The 19,384-nt window shown below is 43.1% G+C and overlaps 1 protein-coding gene across 1 annotated transcript in view; it reads right to left on the reverse strand.

The window, feature by feature from the left end:
* Crybg3 (crystallin beta-gamma domain containing 3) overlaps positions 1-19,384 on the reverse strand; it is a 103,966-nt gene that overhangs the window by 68,244 nt on the left and 16,338 nt on the right. The window contains exons 2-3 of the mRNA XM_021184559.3: positions 13,108-13,174; positions 290-723 (exon numbers count right to left, since the gene is read on the reverse strand). Of these exons, the coding sequence (XP_021040218.1) occupies positions 290-723; positions 13,108-13,174 (501 nt within the window). The remainder of the gene's footprint in view (positions 1-289; positions 724-13,107; positions 13,175-19,384) is intronic.

Genomic DNA, 19,384 nt, shown 5'->3' on the forward strand with positions numbered 1-19,384 from the left:
GAGGGAGGGAGGGAGGGAGGGAGGGAGGGAGGGAGGGGAAAGGAAAGAAAAGGAAAGGAAAGGGAAGGGGAAGGGAAGGGAAAGGGAAGGGAAAAGTGAAGGAAAAAGGAAAAAAGGACAGGACAGGAAAGGACAGGATAGGAATTAGGCACTCTGGCAGTGGAGACTACCTTTTCCAAGTCCTTCAGTTAATGAGGGTTACCACCTAGGCTCAGAAAGCTAGGTCCAAAATCGTTGGAATTTTGTTTGTCTTTCATTTGTTTGTTTTCCAAATAACTTTCCAACTTACTTGGGCATATCAGCGGTTTCCTGTTCGCTGTCTTGTGTTGTTGAATCCAAAGAAAAGGCATCAGAGAGTTCTGAGGAGGTGGATTCCTGTTGGTCCCCAGGAAGTACCTGAGTCCTCACTGGGCGGCTGGCAGTCTCCTCCTCCCTTTGGCTCCCCTCCTCAGGAGGGCCCCTGGGAGTCTGTGGGTCCTTCTCAGGTTTCTCCTGGTCATCTTTGAAGGAAGACTGCTTAACCTCTCCAAGAGAAGACTTTCCTGAGATGTTGAATAAGTTCCCAAGAAACTGAAAAAAGCTTTCTTTTGGCTGCCGGTCGCTCTCTCCTGTTTTGGCCTCTGCGGTGGAATCCGGAAGGTCCTTTGGCTTTGGGAGATCGTCCACCATGGGGAGGATGGCCGGCTGTTCAGCATGATTCCTTCTGTCCTCAGCTTGGGGAATCTGAACACAAAAATACATGAGCATCATCATTTGCCAACCAATATAGGCTGACTAGATAGCTAGGGCATGGCAGAGGCACACACTTGTGACCCAGACCCTGGGGTTCTACTCTCTCATGCCCTTTACAACCAACCCACTTCTACAGTAGTCTGCACAGCTTAAACCAAGCTGTACATTAACATCACAAAGGGAGACCTACAGAACTCCAACACTTCAAACAGGAGTAACCAGTCTAGGTTGGGGAGAGGTGACAGGTTCTCAGTAGGTGATCCTTGTGAGAGGAAGTAAACCCTCTAAAGGAAACCTAAAGTTGACTATGTAATATCTGTCTGTCTGTCTGTCTGTCTGTCTCTCCCTCTCTCTTCTTCTCTTCTCTTCTCTTCTCTTCTCTTCTCTTCTCTCTCGCTCTCTCTCTCTCTCTCTCTCTCTCTCTGTGTGTGTGTGTGTGTGTGTGTGTGTGTGTGTGTGTGTGTGTAGTAAGGTATTCGCTTTTAAGGGGCTTACTCAACTGGAAATTAATTAGGATGCCAAACTGAGAAGATGTCAAAATGGAGATTTGGGACAGATCCCAGCAACCGTGACAAGTATTTAAACATGTTCTTTACCATTATAGAGCTACTACTGTATAGGTATTACCTCCAACATCTAGTATATTAGACAAATAAACCCACACTGACTTTATCATTTCAGCATTATAGTAACCCACGGCTCTGCTACTGTATTATATAAAATTGTTCCTCAACAAGGTGAAGAAAGACAGGAACATGCTGCACCATTCGGCATAAAGGAGCACGGAAACATGAAGTCCTGACAGGGAATTCCACACAAAATAAGGAGTGCCCTGGCCATTCTTTAAAGACACTCACCATCTTCAGAGATGCATTTTACCCGCCCAGAATTCAACTGTCAGTAAATCATACTCATAATCATACTCACATTCATATGAACCGCTCAAGCTAAGAGCAAACTAGGAGAGCAGAGAACGTGTTGGCATTCCACCTCACACTCTTCCAGGATTCCAAAAGGCTTCAAGCAAATGTGCCAGCCAGCTCACCCTGCCTCCCAAACATGCCTGCTCACATAGCTGCATACTTGGAGGTGGAATGCACACCCAAAATTGTCTGTCACTCACCACGCTCAAGAGTCCTCATAAAAGAAAAACACAACTGTGAGTCAGGGAAAGATCAGAACATCAAGGTAAAACCACCCTAGGGCACTGGAAGCTCGCATGATGGAGGTTTGTAAGAAGCCGGTCTTCAAGAAAGCAAAGCCATCGTAATGACCTGTCGGTTGTTCACCTCGGTCCTTGTTTCAGGAAACAGCTTGGAAGGGCGTTTCACTAACCACTTATCAAATATTGTACGAGGAACAAGCTGAAAATAATGGTAACAATATGATGATGCAAAACGATTTCAAGTGAGTATTTTAAGTTGGTGGCCACATTAGAAGAAAGATTGCGGTTTTAATTATTGTACTTTTTTTTTTCTTACTTTTTTGGTGACAGCGTTTTTCTATTCTTATATCAAGGTAGGACTTACATAACTTGTAAGCCTCTATTGTTGGAATACACCAGCCTTTTGGTCTCTAAAGGGCTTACTTTCTATGGCTTTCATCTGCTTTGATCCCACTTCACTTCCACCTCCTCTACCTGCCCAGTTCATCAGTACAGCCCTCCTCTACCACCCCCCCACCCAACCCTCCCCAGCCCTGCTGTTAAGCCCTCTCCTCAACTGCCTCAGAGTTTGGCAGGAAACGTGCTAGTTTGTTCACATATATCACTGTTGTCTGTTGACTACTCCGTGCAATTGGTTCTAACTTCTGGGCAGGCAATTCCCTCCCTGCATCAAAATGAGCAGGCACTGCAAGTGAGTGTGTGATTCACTCTGCTGAAACCAGCCTGAGTGAATGCGGCTACCTGACCGAGGTAACTGTGGGCCACCAGAATAGTATTGAAACACTGGCCTGTCACATCAATGCTTGTTTCTCTTGGTTTTCAGTGTTCGGCTTCTAGGATTTGTGCAGTGCAAGTTTAACAAAGGATGGTGGTTTTTTTTTTTTTCTTTTTTTTCCAAGGTTCTTTAAAATGTCTCAGTTGTTCAATTTTACCCTCAGTCTTCTGACATTTTTTTCCCCTCAGTAATTAGAAGATTCTCAACAAGAAGAAAGCTTCTAAATTTAGAAACAAATGTGAACAAGCTCCAACATTCAACTGAAACACCTACAATAAAATCTGCATTTCTATATTAAAACGTCAAGCCTGATCTAAAGCAGCTGGTCTTTGCCCTGGGCCTGGAAAACAATGAAGTTAGTCCAACTGCAGGCTCTCACTAGGTGGGGCCCACTTCCTTCTGCCAATAGGCCTGTTTACCATTGTTCTTAGGAGGCAGTAGATTAAAAGCACTCAGATTCGGGCAAACACTAACAAACATTAATTCCACTTACGCACAAAGACACAGTTATCCTGCATATAAAATGCAAACGCAATGAGGAAGGCCTGGGTTGAGGATTTATTTTTACATTGTAGGTTGTGATGTTGCGCAATCTTTAAGTTCATCCATCTGCACCGACTTTGCCACATGCAGTACAAGGAAATGGCAGAAAGCATTATTTATACTGGTTAAGACTCTTAGTAATGGGCTTCAGGGAGTTGGCAGTTGAGGCCGATGCTGACGATTGCGGGTAGGGGGCATCTAGAAGAGGAAGGTGCACCATAGAGGGCCTACTTAACTTGAGGGCAGGCAGAAGGATAGCGATTCACTGTGCAAAACATAGCATTGTAGTTTGCCAGATCCAAGGTCTAACATGGGAAGTATGAATGATGTGTTGCCACCATATAGGTGTGGCAGAAGACTAAAGGACACTAGGAAAAGGGACCAATGACAGAGCACCAAGGCCAGGGTACAAAACTACAATTCACGAGGAAAGAAGAAATCCGGGAAATATATGGAGAAAGCCAAAAGCCAGTTCCCTCTAGTATAATCTAGATAAGGAACAAAGTAACTCCGAACGCAGAAGGAAATAAAGACTGCCATGACCACTGCCAGACTATAACAAGACGAGAGCTAGCCCCTCACAGATGTCCTGGGAATCCTTCATTTACTCTGCTTTCTGCCTAGACCATCAGCTATTTAAAACTCACTCTTCATCTCCTTCCGAACACTTGTTCATGTCTTACCGCCACCATCTAAATTAATTAGCAAAGTCCTGTATTCCAAACATACCTCATTCTTTTCTCTATCTCCATCCGTCTGGTCACTACACTAGTAAATCTCTCAGTCTCTCTCCCTCGCCCCTTTCTCCCCCCTCCCTCCCTTTAGAAAATAAAACTCACAAATGTAGAAAGCTCCCTTTTGCTTGTCTTGGCACTCAGTACACCCAAACGAACCTGACAGTAAAAGGTGCCCCGATTTTTGTTTGTTAGAAAAGAGACAATGAGTGAACTACAAAAATCATTCAGTGTGCAAGAGAAACATTTGTAAGTGCTTAGAAGTTCAGAAGGTCAAGAGTCCATCCTAGACCCAAGGTGTTATGCAGTGTGATGCAAAGAAACAAGGAAAGTCGCAACAGAGAAGGGAATCTCTGAGAGACTTTAAAGCAGGAAGAATGACAAATGGTATTTTAAGTTCCAAGACAGAACTGGCCTTTTGTTCCTGTTGTATGAGGCAGCTCTTCACTTGTGGGGAAGGGAAGAGGACCCCAGAGGACAGAAATGTGATGGGGAAAAGAGAGCAATCCCTGAGAGTTCCAACAGACGGGAAGTATTAGCCTTAGAGAGAAGAAGAAACACTGGTCTCAGAGAAGAGGACAGGGCTAAAGCCTGAATAGTTCTCTACCTGGAGAAATTTGTAAACCCAAGTGGCTCTGATGTCAGGAACAGGAAAGGGGAGATAAGGAACAAAAACGGGGGTTTGGGGGAGTTGGGATTTGGGCTCTCTGAACAAAAACAACTCGGAAAATATGTTTCTGGAAAATGCAGCCCCAAATCAACAACAGACTAAAGCAGGGTGAGCAAAATAGCAAGCAGCTAGGAGGAGGCGGACTTCAGCATTCATTCATTAAAACATACTGAACAAGACACGACCACAGCTGTTTAGAGCTGGCTGGGAAAATATACTCATATCTCTGCTGTCATGGAACCTACATCCTAGTGCTACAAGAATTTTTTTTTTTACTTTTTATTAGTTATTTTCCTCATTTACATTTCCAATGCTATCCCAAAAGTCCCCCATACCCTCCCACCCACTCCCACTTTTTGGCCCTGGCGTTCCCTGTACTGGGGCATATAAAGTTTGCAAGTCCAATGGGCCTCTCTTTCCAGTGATGGCCGACTAGGCCATCTTTTGATACATATGCAGCTAGAGTTAAGAGCTCTGGGGTACTGGTTAGTTCATAATGTTGTTCTACACTACAAGAATTTTTAATAAGCTGAATGAGCACTCTCTTCCTTTATAACAGCCTGCAGCAGGTAGGCATGGGGTGTGGGGTAGGGCTGTACCAACATCCTGAGCAGCAGTGTTTTGAGGATGCTGGGACTGTTGGCCAAATGAAGATACTTGAGTGGAAAAGAGAAGGTCTGGGTGACTCTTCCGACAAGACCCTATTTGGTCCTCCTGCCCACACAGTTACTGACTGCCTGCTTTGTCCATAACAAGGACAGCCCTTCAGCACACTCTAGCCAGTTCCTCTCCAATCTCGCCTCCAGGGACCACACTCCTGCTCCACCTCCCTGGCCTGCTCTATCTTGCCATGACCCAAACTCTGACTCCTAATCCCAGACAACCACAAGTGTTCACTGGTACCTCTGCATCTTTGCAACTCTTCCTCCACCGACAGAGATGTGCCCATTCATCCAATCCTCCACCCTTGGCACGGCCTCCTTACTTCAATTTTTCTTTTCAATCTCCACAGATTTGCATCCTTTTTACCTAACTTTCAGGTATAGCCACTACCTGCAAAATCTTTCTTGACCCTTGGTTATTTTCTACTGATCTCCAGTCACCCAGACCATGAGAAATGCAGTTTTGTTTTGTTTTTTTTCACACTGACAAATGAATCTTGGTTTCAAATTAGGCAAGACTTCATCAGGAAGTCTATTGAACACTTTTGCCAGTACTTAGAACAAGCATTCAATACCCATTCACATTCAATAGAGGACCTGCCTTCTATTTAAAATGCATTCCCTCATAGTCTGAACTTAGCCTCTCTTCTACCTGAAAGACAGCATCAGCTTCTGTCCTACTTCTTTCTCTGGTTCTGTATGCAAGGAGAAAAAAAAAAAGTCTACACTTCCCCACACACATTCCTCCACGGGGTACCAGCTCACCATCCTTGGTATCTCCTTGGAGATGCCAGCTACTCATTTGCCCGTCAGTAAACCTCTACCATTCAAAAGTCTATGCCCAGACACATCCAGGCTCTTCTCTCTCCTCAGCACCAACTGCCTTAAGAAGGCATTACTACTTCCTAATATCCTCTCTTCCTTTCCCTACCATAATCACTGCCTAAGTCCCTGCAAGCTGACTTGTTCTCCGCTTGTGCTCTGGCCACGCTTCCTTAAAGACGCAGTCTTGCTGGCTAACTTAATGGACTCTTTTCGCTCTGTGTTGAGATTATACACATCTGAAGACAGAGACGGAGACTCTGACTTTCGGTTTCTGTACAGACATTCTGTGGTTCTCCTTCCTCTCTGACTGTTCTCTCCATACCACTCCAGATCACCTCCTGTAGCCATCTCCTACAGAACATTTTCCTCCGATTCCAGCCTGGATGCATAGTGCTTTCATGCACTCCCAAGGAGACCTCATTTTCCATGAATTTAATCAATCAGATGGTCCCCGAATGTGTACTCTCAATTCTAACTCTGGGGCCTGCACATCAGACTGTCCACCCGGCACCTTCTCTCCATCTTTTGGATGCTGCGTTGGAATCTTAAAGGCAACACCTCTGAATGAACTTGGCCATTCTCTACCCTCATTCTTCCATTTTCTCTGAAATATAAAATCCTCCTGTAGAGCTAAAGTTATATAAAACCCATGTCCTTGATCCCTTGTAATGGTGTGGTGTATTCAGCTTACTTGCATTTTGTCTCTGTTGTTTTCCATTTCAAACAAAAATTATACAAACCTTGTAAGTATTAAATTTCAACATTAAGTATAAAAGATACTGAATATAAACACAGAAAGAAGCATTAAGGGCAGAAAGTCTCTATGTGAGACAGGTGAGTCTCTATGAGTTCAAGGCCAGCCAGTGGTGTGAGTAGAGTGAGATCTTATCTTAATCAATCAACCAATCCAACAATAACAAAATTTTAAAAAGAAAATGCTAGGATGACATAAAGAAAATTTAACTTCCTTTTGAACACACTATTTCTTCTTGGGGGCGGGGAATATATTTATATGTTGTCTATATTCATGTGTATCTATGTTGCATGAGCATGCTACAACCAGAGGACAACATCAGATATCCGACTCTATTTCTCTCCACCTTACTCCCAGTTCAGACAAGATTTCTCACTGCCCGTGAAGACAGGCAGGTAGCTAGCTAGCCCCAGTGATGTTCATCTCTGATTCCCATAGTGCTGGGGTTATAGCTACTATATCCTTGACCATGATTCTTGTTGTGAGGGCTGGAGATGCTTACACAACTGAGCCATCTCCTAGTCCCTGATCATATTATGGCTTATACCTAATACCAGTAGGGATGAAAACAATATCAGAGAGTTGTATATATGAACCCAAGTTCATGAATACACATTAGGCTATGGCACAATGGTGTATTTTGGCATAGCCAATAAAATGAGAGAAATGAAGAAGAGGAGAATGTGGGAAAAGCCATTCCTTCCTATTATCGTACAGATTTCTCCAGTTTGAGAAGAGTCTAATGTTCTAGAATTAATGTTCAACACTCATGGAACAAAGGTACTCACATATATCTAGAGTGTACAAATGCCCGAGACTCAAAATTCTTCATAACAACATAGCAACCTCTTAGATCTACAACAGGTTGGGCCTGTTGCAAGTCAAACCAGATGCCTTACAACATAGTCAGCATCCAGGAACTCAAGAGATCCTAAGGCCCGAGACCAGTGCAGCCAGACCAATAGGCTTTGGCTTCTGCAATCCCTATGTTCATCAAGAGAGCAAGGGGACAAAAGTGCATTCTCTACTCTGGCACCTGGCACTCTTTCTTCACAAACCAGTGAGGAGGGGAGAACTTTGACTTCACGCAAAACACTCCACCAAAGTTTATATCAAAGTTTAAGCCACACTTCTGATGGCAAGAAAGCAAACATTTTCCCAAGTATCTCTTGTGACCAGTATGGCACAGTGCTTGAGACAGCATCTCAGCCAGCTCTAAAATGCCTCTGTGAAACAAGGAATGGCCAGCCTAGAACAGATCAGGAAGCCAAGGCTCAGAATGGCTGAGAACATTTTCCAGGGTTACAAAACCACATTAGGGGAGATGTGGGACTTGAGCCCAGATGTTTGGTTCCAGAGGCAATGTTCTTTCCATCCTCACACATGTCATTTTAGAACTGCTCCAAGGAGGTGTTACAGTTGGCGGAGAACAAGGAAGACAGAGAGGCTCCGGGGGGGCTCACCCCATCATCAACAGTGTTGTAATCTGTTTACACAGGGAACTGCAGGGATGGTTAGAATTGAGGGGGAAAAGAAGTGTTCCCACACCTGAAAAAGAATGTTTTGCTATTTTTATATTAAATTAATATGATATTGCTATTGTCTGAGTGTCTGGGAAAATAAAAGATAGTTAAATTTTATTAAGACAGCAACATTTTACAAACTCAGTTTAGGGAGTGAGTCTCTCTCACTAAGGAAACATGTAATACACTTAAATTTGACAACCATTTCACCCAAGAAGGAAGGGCCACATACACAAGACATATGAACATCTGCCTAAATTGATATATTCACTGTATAGGCTCACCAAGATGGCTCAGCAGGCAAAGGCACTGGTCATCAAATCTGAAGACCCAAGTTCCATCTCGAGAGCCCACCCGATGAAGAGAGAAAAGCAACTCCTGAAAGAAGTTATTCTCTACCACACGTGCACCGAGCATATGTATGCCTATACACACACACACACACACACACACACACACACACACACAGTGCCACTTATATTCTGCGAAGATCCTCCTGTATTTCTAATATTGTTGTTCTACCAACAAGTCCAAATCAGAAAATTCTCTCCACCTCCCAGCTCACACGCCAAATAAAACCATGCACAAAAAAAGTATAGTACATTCCAGGATATACTGGGATTTTTCAGGCAGACAGAATCCGAGATTTCAAAAGGACATGCACAGAAAATGGCCAGGAATGTTAATAATCAAGTCTGAGGCTTTCAGGGAAGAAAAATCAGGCAGAGACCTGATAGTGAGAAGGTCGTGGCGAGGTCGGCAAGACGTCTTGTTGGATGAATGACAGTGAGGAGGGTGGGTGCTCTCAGCAGTGGTCCTCAACCTTCCCAACGCTGTGACCCTTTAAGACAGTTCCTCGTGTTGTAGTGATCCCCCAGCCACAGAATTATCTCATTGCTACTTCATGGCTGTAATTTTGCTGTTATGAATTGTAATGTGCATATATGATATGCAGCATATCTGATATGAGACCCCAGAGGGGTCACGAGTCACAGAGAACCTTATTTAGCCCAAGGAGAATCATTGTCCAAAGGGAGAAGGAACAGCCCGGGGCAGAAGCTAAAGCCCAGTGTCATAAAGCGAAGACAAGCCAAAAAGCTTTCGGAAAAAGAAAACAAGACTTGGAAGATGAAGTGTTTCAGTTGGCCGGGCAGACCGAGAATGGGGAACAAAAGGCTCCCAAGGGTCAGCGGCAATGGGTCATGAGTGACCTTAAGTGTACTTCTTTCACGGAAAGGCCTCCATTCACTAAGGAGCCATGGACACAGCACCAAGCTTCCCGAGTCTGAAACACAGGAATCAGACTAGAAAGCATGAAGAACTGGAAGCGCTTACAGCACACTCCATGTGAAATGTCTGAGTCGAGTGAAATGAGAGACCGAGAGGAGAGGTGGTCAGATCCAGAGAGCCTACTGCTGTCACTTTTGTATACACGTGGGGAGAGCTGAGGCACATGGGAAGAAGCCAACAGAGAAAAGGGCCAGAAGCAGACAAGATAGGACATAGAGACATAGGGCCACCAATGCCCTGGCACAGGACATGGGATGCAGACCTTCATGAGGTCATCTTTAAAAGTGAGAAAGGCACAGACAGCTTCTGAAATCGATGTCTTCTATCTCTCTTCAATAAAATGGGGGGAGAGTGTAGTGACATAGTAAGACCACAGGACACTGGTATGGTGTAGACTAGATAACTGGTAAGTTTTTCCAGCTAAAATAACAAAACCCAATTAACAGGAATACATATTTCAGTAGAGAAAAATCCATGCAAGTATTAGAAATAGCTAACAATGTTAGAGAGGCAGGAGGATTTATACAACAATTTTAGGAATTAGGAATTTAATGATATCCAAATGTAATAGAAAATTGTAGCTGTAACTTTTTAAAACTAAAATAAAATTTTGTATCTCCGGCATCTTAGGAAACATCACTGATGTCTTGATTTGATATCTCAATGTCAAATACAAAATAAGATATATATGACGATGTCAACTACTCATAAGTCTGTTATGTTTCAGACTCCGGAGAGAAACTCCTTCATATTTTTCCCTTAATATTGAAGGCATAAAATTCAGGTTAATAAGATGCAAAGAGGAGAGAGATGCCACACTGCAGTGCTGCGGATATTTCAGAGAGCTGATTAACAGCAACAAAACAAGCAGCATATTCAAGGTCACTTGCCAAATGAAAAATCTCCAATTGGAACTTCTCAAAATAGCAATATACTAAGTGCTACGGCTAATCTTTTTCAACAGTTTGTATTCTCAAGCTATGGGACTGATGGTGGCTTCACCCATACATGTGGAGAGCAAAGAAGCCCTGGGTGTGTGAAGGCCTGAGTGAACTTGTGTTGTGGACACCGGCACAGATGTATGAAGGACCCCACAGCCTCAGAGTCAAGGGAATGGCAAAGCCTTCCACTGAGGCCTGAGTAGGAAGGTTGACAGTGTGTGCAGAAAATGCACATGCCACCATGTACCTGCCCCTTGCTTCTGATTGGGAGACTGCTCCCTACTGAGAGAGCAAAGCCTGCCTCTTTGATCTAGTTATATATTATAAACCCCGACCTTCTGTTCAGACTATGTCTAAGAACCCCATCTCCTTGATCAGCTCTATATAATAACCTTCCTCCATTCAACTGTATGTGATAAGCACACTGTTTTCCAGGTCGCTACAGAGTCTGCATCTGAGAGCCCAGTCCTCCTGTTCCCAGCTTCTCTGGATGTCCCTCTGTCCATCTTTTCTTCATTCCCATGCTGTCTCCAGTCAGGTGTATCCCTGGAGCCATGTTAGAACACACATACTTGTTTTAACCCCATGTGAATGGGCTGAAGAAACCATACCAGTGGTTTCAAGGGGGTGAAGGGAGAGAGGAAGGGAGGGAGGAAAAGAAGAAAGGAGTGAGGGAATGAGAGGAAGAGGGAAATACATGGACTAAAATGCCAAAAATTTTCCAGCATAGAGTGCCCTGTGTCCTTTTTATCATGAACTAAGTGGGTGCCCCCATATTCATAGTTATGGACAATGTTATGACTACAAGTGGCATTTATGCAGCTGCCCAGACCCCAGAATAAAATCCTGAACACTCAAACTTAAACAGACCTTAGCGATGGAAGGAAAACTGTTGGGAGAATAGACCAAGACATGCAGGATGGGAAGGTTGCTGGCACGGAGGCCCTACCACCATATTTGCTGACGTATGTACTCATTGAACCCCAAAAGCTGTGACTCCCAAACAAATCTCTGGAGATAAAAGATGGACTGGACTCGTGGAAAGTAAAGGCTGAAAGTTTAGGCAACGGGCAGATGCCGGCTGAGTAGGGCGATAAGCAGAGACCAAAACAGGGAAGCAAGAGAACAGGAAGGTTTGCTGAAGGTGCACAGTGGAGAAGCAATGTGGAGTTGAGAGATGCATGGACAAGAGTTGGTAGCCAAAGAATCCCCCGAGTTTGAGATCTCAGGAGTAGCTGTGGAACACAGAGGCAAAGTTTCATGTGTAGCATTAGAAGCGAGACACTTGTGTGGGTTCTCTCAGAGGCTGAAGGAGAGAGCAAGCTGCAGAGTCTGTGTCGTGGTCATTCAGCAGGCTGCCAAGTGCTGTCTGAAGAAGAGAAGTAGTGAAAGGAGTCAGGAAGGCTGAGGGTGGAGCCAGCATGGTGATGCATACTGCGATCCCACCACGCAGAAGCCTGAGAAGGGACTACAGCAGGGGTAGGTCCTGCCTGTGTTACACAGTGAGGCCCTGTGTAGGGAAAAAATCAATCAATCAATCAATCAATCAAAATAAAAATTAATCCACAGAGCATGATTCAGTAACCAAACTCAAGCAAGGGAAGAAAAGAAAGATGATTCTGACCTAGTTCTCTCAATAAAGCAAACATTTTCACTCTCATTGAGAAAGCAGGAAGAATACATGCCTTAATTTTCTTAGATATAATTCACAAATTGTATATAATTGAACATGTTAAAAAAAAAAAACAAGTACCCACAACAGTAATAGAAAATTCAGAGAACTTTTTAGTCTTCTAACCAGATTAATTTAACCTGGAATGCCCAAACGAAACCAGCTGACTTTCACAAATGTGACTTTCACAAATCACATACAAGGAAAGCAAGCAACGAATACCGAATGTCACCACTGTGGTGGCACAACTGGTCGGACGACCCAGAATTCCATTTTCCTAGAAACCCGCTTAGGAAAGCTGCAGAGGTCTATATTTCAGTCTCTCACCGCAACTGTGCAGGTCAGTAGGTCGCTTGGACATGGCTAATTGCCTGTCCTGTAGTGCTCAGCAGGCTTATACATGAGCTAGCCGAACAGATCCCTCACACGATAATGACATCCATCAGTGACATATTAATTTGTACCTCCCCAAAGCACCATTAGGTTTCGATACCATGCCATAAACCGCAACCTAAAATCTGTTGGAAGAGACTATGAAACTCATATGCTCTCATTTAGATATTTCAAAACTAAGGCAAAACCATCTCAACGCCTCAAATGAAGCTTGCGTTGTGGCCAATGCAAACCTCTCAAGGTTGTGTCCCACCTCATGGAATATGTAAGGCGGGGCAAGGTTAGATATCATAACAATGAACGTGCTCTTCAATATATGGAGAAACAAAAAGGTAAAAGGAAGAATATGCAGAAACTTAAACTCTTTTCTGGGGGGGTTACACCATATAATTATTATAATTAATTAATAATATTAATTTAAACCATACCTTCACTGCTTCTGATGAAAGCGCACTCTCCTTTTTCTGACTTGTGCTCACGGGCTCATTTTCAACACTGAAAAATAAAAGCCACAGTGTCGTCTGAAATTAAAGGGAAATTATTCAACACGTACAGTTTCTCTATATAAGACAAGAATTGAAACCTGCAAGGATGGGGGAGTCCTAGGAATAGGCTGAGTGAATCTAAGCTGAAAAAAAAGCATCCAATTCTCCTCCTGCAGACTTTGGGACCTTCAGTGAATTCATGGTGATCCATGTAGCCTTATAGTGATGATCATATCACAGCAGTGTCAGAGCCACACAAAGGAGTGCTGGTATACCGCCAACCTGACCTCAGAAAGTGCTAGCTAGCACTCTATCCTTATTTATATCAAGGTTATCCACAGTGTGACATATTTTAGTGCCTATGCTGAGTGATACTTCGACTCAGTAAATCGGTATATAAACATATAGCTTCAGCGGGTGAATTCTGTGAATACTCAAAAATAGATGCAGGTTTATCTGGGCACCTAAGTGATTCAAATTTGCAGTCACTTTTAATGGTCTCCTGTGGAACTTCACAGAAGCGCCAAGAAATGACACCCCAAACTAGACTGTTGCTAATAGGCAGATACACATGTTAAATATAAATGTGTCTGTTCTTATACACTATTATGTTTGCACCTTTTCTTAACCCTTGACAAACTAAATATCCCAAGTGAAGAAGGGAGTGATACTATTAGGATGTGTGGCCTTTTGGGTGTAGGCATGGCCTTGTTGGAAGAAGTAAGTCACTGTGGGGACAGGCTCTGAGGTCTCATATGCTCAGGCTACGAGCAATGTGGAAGACAATCTCCTCCTCGTTGTTGCCTGGGGATGGAGATGTAGAACTCTCAACTCCCTCTCCAGCAACTCTCCAGTCTGCATGGATGCTGCCATGCTTCCCACCATGATGATAATGGAGTATACCTCTGAAACTGTCGGCCACCCCCAATTAAATATTTTCCTTTATAAGAGTTGCCATGGTCATGGTATCTCTTCACAGCAATGAAACTCTAAGACAATCGTTATGACTGCCTACCACGTACCAGGGGTTGTGCTTGGCTTTTAGCAAATCAAGACAAGGAAGTCAGGGTCCTCACCAAAGTCTGTCTATTCGGGGAAACTGGTGCAGAGTCTTTAACAATGCTATCTGTTAAATATTACAGCTGTTGAATGAACAAAGTATTTTGGAGCACAAAACAAACAATAGCTTCTGCACGCTTCATAAAGTACTGCCTGAGGAGGTTGGAAAGAAGGGAGTCCAAGAGTGCAGTACTTTGGGAGACACATGTTCTGTTTTCAGTTTAACACTAGTGCACACAGCTTGGGACAGGCAGAGGTAATCCTGTAGCAGAGGAGAACAGAGGATAATGAATTCCGCTCTGTGTAAGAACTGGCTCAACCCGTTTCAGAATGCAATCCTTCTTTGTCCTGACTGCAGAGTGAAGGCTTCAGAGCCCTGAGACGGGAGGCAGGTATATCCACGCTGACCACAGACCCATGATGATGGCACGGTGCAGCAACCGGAAAGAGGAAGCGCCAGTCACTCAGATCAGATAAAGACCAGTCCCAGAGGAGAGGGGATGGGAAGAAGCGGCTTAGGCTCCATAGACTTTCCTAAGCATAAAACCAAGAGCTGCTCTTCTAGAGAACACCCAAGGAATCAACAGCGATAGTCAGAAGAAAAAGAGTATGGCAAAGCGCACCAACACCCGGACAACATACTGGATTACAACGCCCTAAGTCCAAGATTCTATGCAAGAAGATAGGGACAGAGAGATACAGCTGTGCCCCTAAATGCCTTAAATGTCAGAAGAAAAAGTAACCATGTTTTAAAAGAAGAAAAATGTGTCAGCTATGGGCTAAACAGATGAAAAAATTCTATGGGAAGAAAAACAAATATTGATACTTCTCGCCCATGCCCCTCTAACCAACCCTGATTCATCTGCATGTTCTTCCAAAGAGATACGCAGAAGTGGGGGATAATCCAAGATCATTAGATACATGCATACACTTGTCAAAAATGAGAAAGAATATTGAATACAGGACTGTAACATACATACACGTTTCATAGAATAAGAATTTGTAAGTGTTTTAAAAGAGAGGATTTTTTCCTTAGTGTGTTTTGTTGTTGTTATTGTAGTTGTTGTTGTTTAATAACCTTACCTGTTGCTACAAGGTTGCTTTTTATCTCAGGGTTTAATTTATATTTGTTTTTGTTTGTTTGTTTGTTTGTTTAATTATACTAGTCTACTTACGCTCTAACCAAAGAAAATAAACTGGCAAAATCCACATAAAACTTGGCACACTGTAAAGAGCACCTCAGGATAATACTGTGACTGTGACTGTGCTGAGTGTACAAATGAATCATGGGACGCTACCTTCAACAGCCTGCCTAGAAACTAGACAGGAAAGTGACTGCTTAATTTCGTACTCCACTCGTCAGTTACCTAAAGTTCATTTCAAACAGGCAGCTCGAACTGGCATGGGCTGCATGTGTGGCCAGGGTCAGCTATGAACCCAGTCCAACACAAAATTTAAAACTTACTGAAAATATTATAAAGGTTTCTTTGCTTTTCTCACTTAAAATTGTGTAATTTAAATATGCATTTCTTAAGCATGAACTCAGTAATCACAAAGCCATGTTAGGATATCAACAGATCAGACACACCTGAGTTTTGAAAGTCCTTCCTATAAAATATATTTCCTTGGTAAAACTGTAAATAAACCTAACAAAAGTTCTTCTAGTACAAAAGTTCTCCTGAAAATGCAGTTTTGTCCTTCTGCAAAGTAGAGAGTCTGCAAGGAGCTGTGATTATCTGCAAGTGTACACACATGGGAGCATACACACAGACACACACACCACATACATGGTAATAGTTATACAATACACACTACACCCCTGCACACAGGCACATACATAGACATGTATATGTTACACTCATGGAAATAGTTATACAATACATACTACATACCTACACACAGGCACACTCATACATACACATACACCCTACATACATGGAAATAGTTATACAATACATACTACATACCTACACACAGGCACACTCATACATACACATACACCCTACATACATGGAAATAGTTATACAATACATACTACACACCTGCACACAGGTGTGCGCACACACACAAACATTAGATGCATGCAAATGGTTACATAATACACACCACACACTTGAACACACACACACACACACATACACACTTAAAAAACCCAACAGTACTCAGCAGAAAGAATATTAACAATAAAATAAAGCTCAAACCACAACTCAATGCGTCTTCTAGTCTCTAAAACTTATTTCCTAAATTTAAACCTATGATTCTAGCCAGGTGTGGTGGCGCACGCCTTTAATCCCAGCACGTGGGAGGCAGAGGCAGGTGGATTTCTGAGTTTGAGGCCAGCCTGGTCTACAAAGTGAGTTCCAGGACAGCCAGGGCTATACAGAGAAATCCTGTCTTGGAAAAACAAACAAACAAACAAACCAAAACCAAAAAAAAACCTATGATTCTTTTCTTTAAGGCAGACTTTAAAATGTGTTGTGTTGTGTTTTAGCCGAGTGCCATAACATATTGTAACACTGTATTTGGGCTGAAGATGATGATCCTCCATTGGAACCACACTGTAGAGACACCGCAGAGGCAGGAGGGCTACCTAACCAGGCTGCTTTTAAAAATAAGTTAACATTGTGATAGTCATCATCATTACTGCTCATGAAAGGTTCCAACACTTCTTTTCCAAATAATTACAGTCTTGTCTTAATTGATCTCTTATATCTGTAGGACTCCTGAGCTTACATCAGCTCTTCACAAGAAGGTCAAAGTGACTATTAATGTCCTCATGACATTCTTCTGTTTAAAACATCCAACAAATCTTTATATTCATTGGTGAATAAGATGAAGGGTGTCACACACAGAGTTACAGAAAGATTACACATACACACACACGCACTTACTTCTGTACCTGGTTGAGATACACCTGCCACGTAGAGTCATTTGTCACTGCTAGAACAAGCCAAATTCTCAGCCCAACAAACTATACTCGTGTGTTTGCAACACTTCTGCCTGAACAACGTTGACTCATTTAGAGTTCTGTTTCACCTGTGTGTTCTTTCTTCTCACTGGATCCAGAAATACCTGAGGTTTATTGTAGCCACTGTCTGTTCCTTTGCTCAACTCACACTTGAACTTTTAAATTCAGTAAATGGATCCTTTCTGTCTATCACACAGCTGAGGATGGTGTGAAGTCCTCTTTAAGTACTCAGATATGTGCTCAGGTTTAAGAACCCGTAACAGGTTACCAATTGTATCTGCATATCCCACAAGAAACCAGGACCCACTGAGAACACCTTGCCTGATCTCTGTCATCTTGCTGTAAGGACGATAAAGAAGGAGTCCAGTTAGGGGAAAGATGACTCTGCAGGAACAAACTTTTTAATGTTTTTCTGCCATAATTAATCATGGATGTTGTTACACAATCCTGTGAGATGAAATCTCAGAAAGCAAAAGTACTCAATAAAAAAAAAAAAAAACTTTAATTGAATTTTTTTTCATGTTTCATTTTGGATAGTATTTAAAATGTGTTTCCCAACTTGGACACTGAATCATTATGGGTCACAAACAACATAAAAAAATGTGTACATATAACATAATCTCTTAAAAAGCATAGAGAACTTGGGGCAGAAAGTACTCATTGCAGAAAGTCATTGTAAATAGCCTGTAATTTTCATTTTAAAAGGGAGCTATGTTCTCTCTCTTAGCCGTCTGTATCTACACAACTAAGAAGGTTCTTATTTATCAGGAATATTCACATCACACAAGGGTAACTGAAGTGGAAACGTACGGGTTCTTTGGAAAGCCGGTTGGATGGTGTTTTGCTGGGGCAAACACGTGAAGAAACATTTAGCTCAAGTGGACACAGGTGCTAAAGCAAGCACGTGAAAGTACAGGTGATGAAGGATTTTTTGCTAGCAACATGCGTGTATTGGTCTGCCTTACACTGCATAGTTGAGCTGTATTTTTCAGGACTCTAGATAGAGAAACACACCAAAAAAAACTTCCGGTGGTGTACTGTAGTTTCTTGCAGCTTCCTCAGACTTTGGCTGATTGGCAGAGTGATTGACAGCTGAGACAGACACACGTGCTAAGGCAAGACCTGTGCTGAGTCAAGGCATGAGTTTGGGCAAGACACAGGCTGAGGCAAGACCTGTGGAGGACACATGATGTTTGGAAGGTACAAACAGGACTTTCTTACAGAGTTAGCTGTGCTACGCTTGTGGGTTCCGCATCTTTGCTGATCTTCACTTCCCTGAGAGAGGAACAGGCAAGAACTTCCCCTGATGTCCCTCCTGGTCCCTCCTGCTGACTCATGCCCAGGCTGAGGCCTGGCTGTCTCTGCTAGGTAGTGCCACCACGACTGATTCATATTTGCTATCCTGACTTTACCAAACTAGACAGCTGGTGCAGCCATGAAGTGTTTGCGAGTGGATCAAGCTGCCACTGCTAACCTATGAACTCAACTGCCAATTCCCAGATAAGTCAGATGGGAGCTGCTCCAAAGAGCCATTTCTAAACAGGTCCACTGCCCCCTCCCCTTTCTCTTCCACTACCTCTGGTGGGTGGTGAGCTAAAAGGGAGTTTAAAGCACTTAAGAATCATCATTAAATATAAGGTTTGAAAAAATCAAAGTGACACATAACTGATGCCAGAAACCTACATACTAACCTGAACTGGTCAAAATCTAATGTGCTGGTTTTCAAGCTCAAGAAAGTTTCCTCTTTGAAAGGAGACCCAAACCTAGCATGGTGTCATACCTTTAGTGCCAGCACTCCAGAGGTAGAGGCACAGAGTGCATGTCTATGAGGTCTTACACCATGAATTCCTGGACTGCCAGGGCTTCATAGCGAGGCCCTGTCTCAAAAATACCAAAAAAGATGAAGAAGAAAAGGACGAGGAGGAAAAGGAAAAGAAAGAAGTGGAGGAGGGGGAAAAGGAGGAAGAGGAAAAAAGAAAAGATGAGGGATAGAAAGAGAGAGGGAGGAAGGAAGGAAGAAAGGAAAGAAGGAAGGGAAGAAGGGAGGGAGGGAGGGAGGAAGGGAGGAAGGAAGGAAGGAAGGAGAGAGAAGGGGAAGAGAAAGGGGAAGGGAAGGAAAAGAAAGGAAAAGGAAAAGACCCAGCTACCCAGCCATAGGGCACATCCCACAAGAAGCAGAAACAAACAGGGCCT

The sequence above is a fragment of the Mus caroli genome, unplaced genomic scaffold (genome assembly GCF_978045245.1).
Source record: "Mus caroli unplaced genomic scaffold, Mus_caroli_1 scaffold_17, whole genome shotgun sequence".
NCBI lineage: Eukaryota > Metazoa > Chordata > Mammalia > Rodentia > Muridae > Mus > Mus caroli.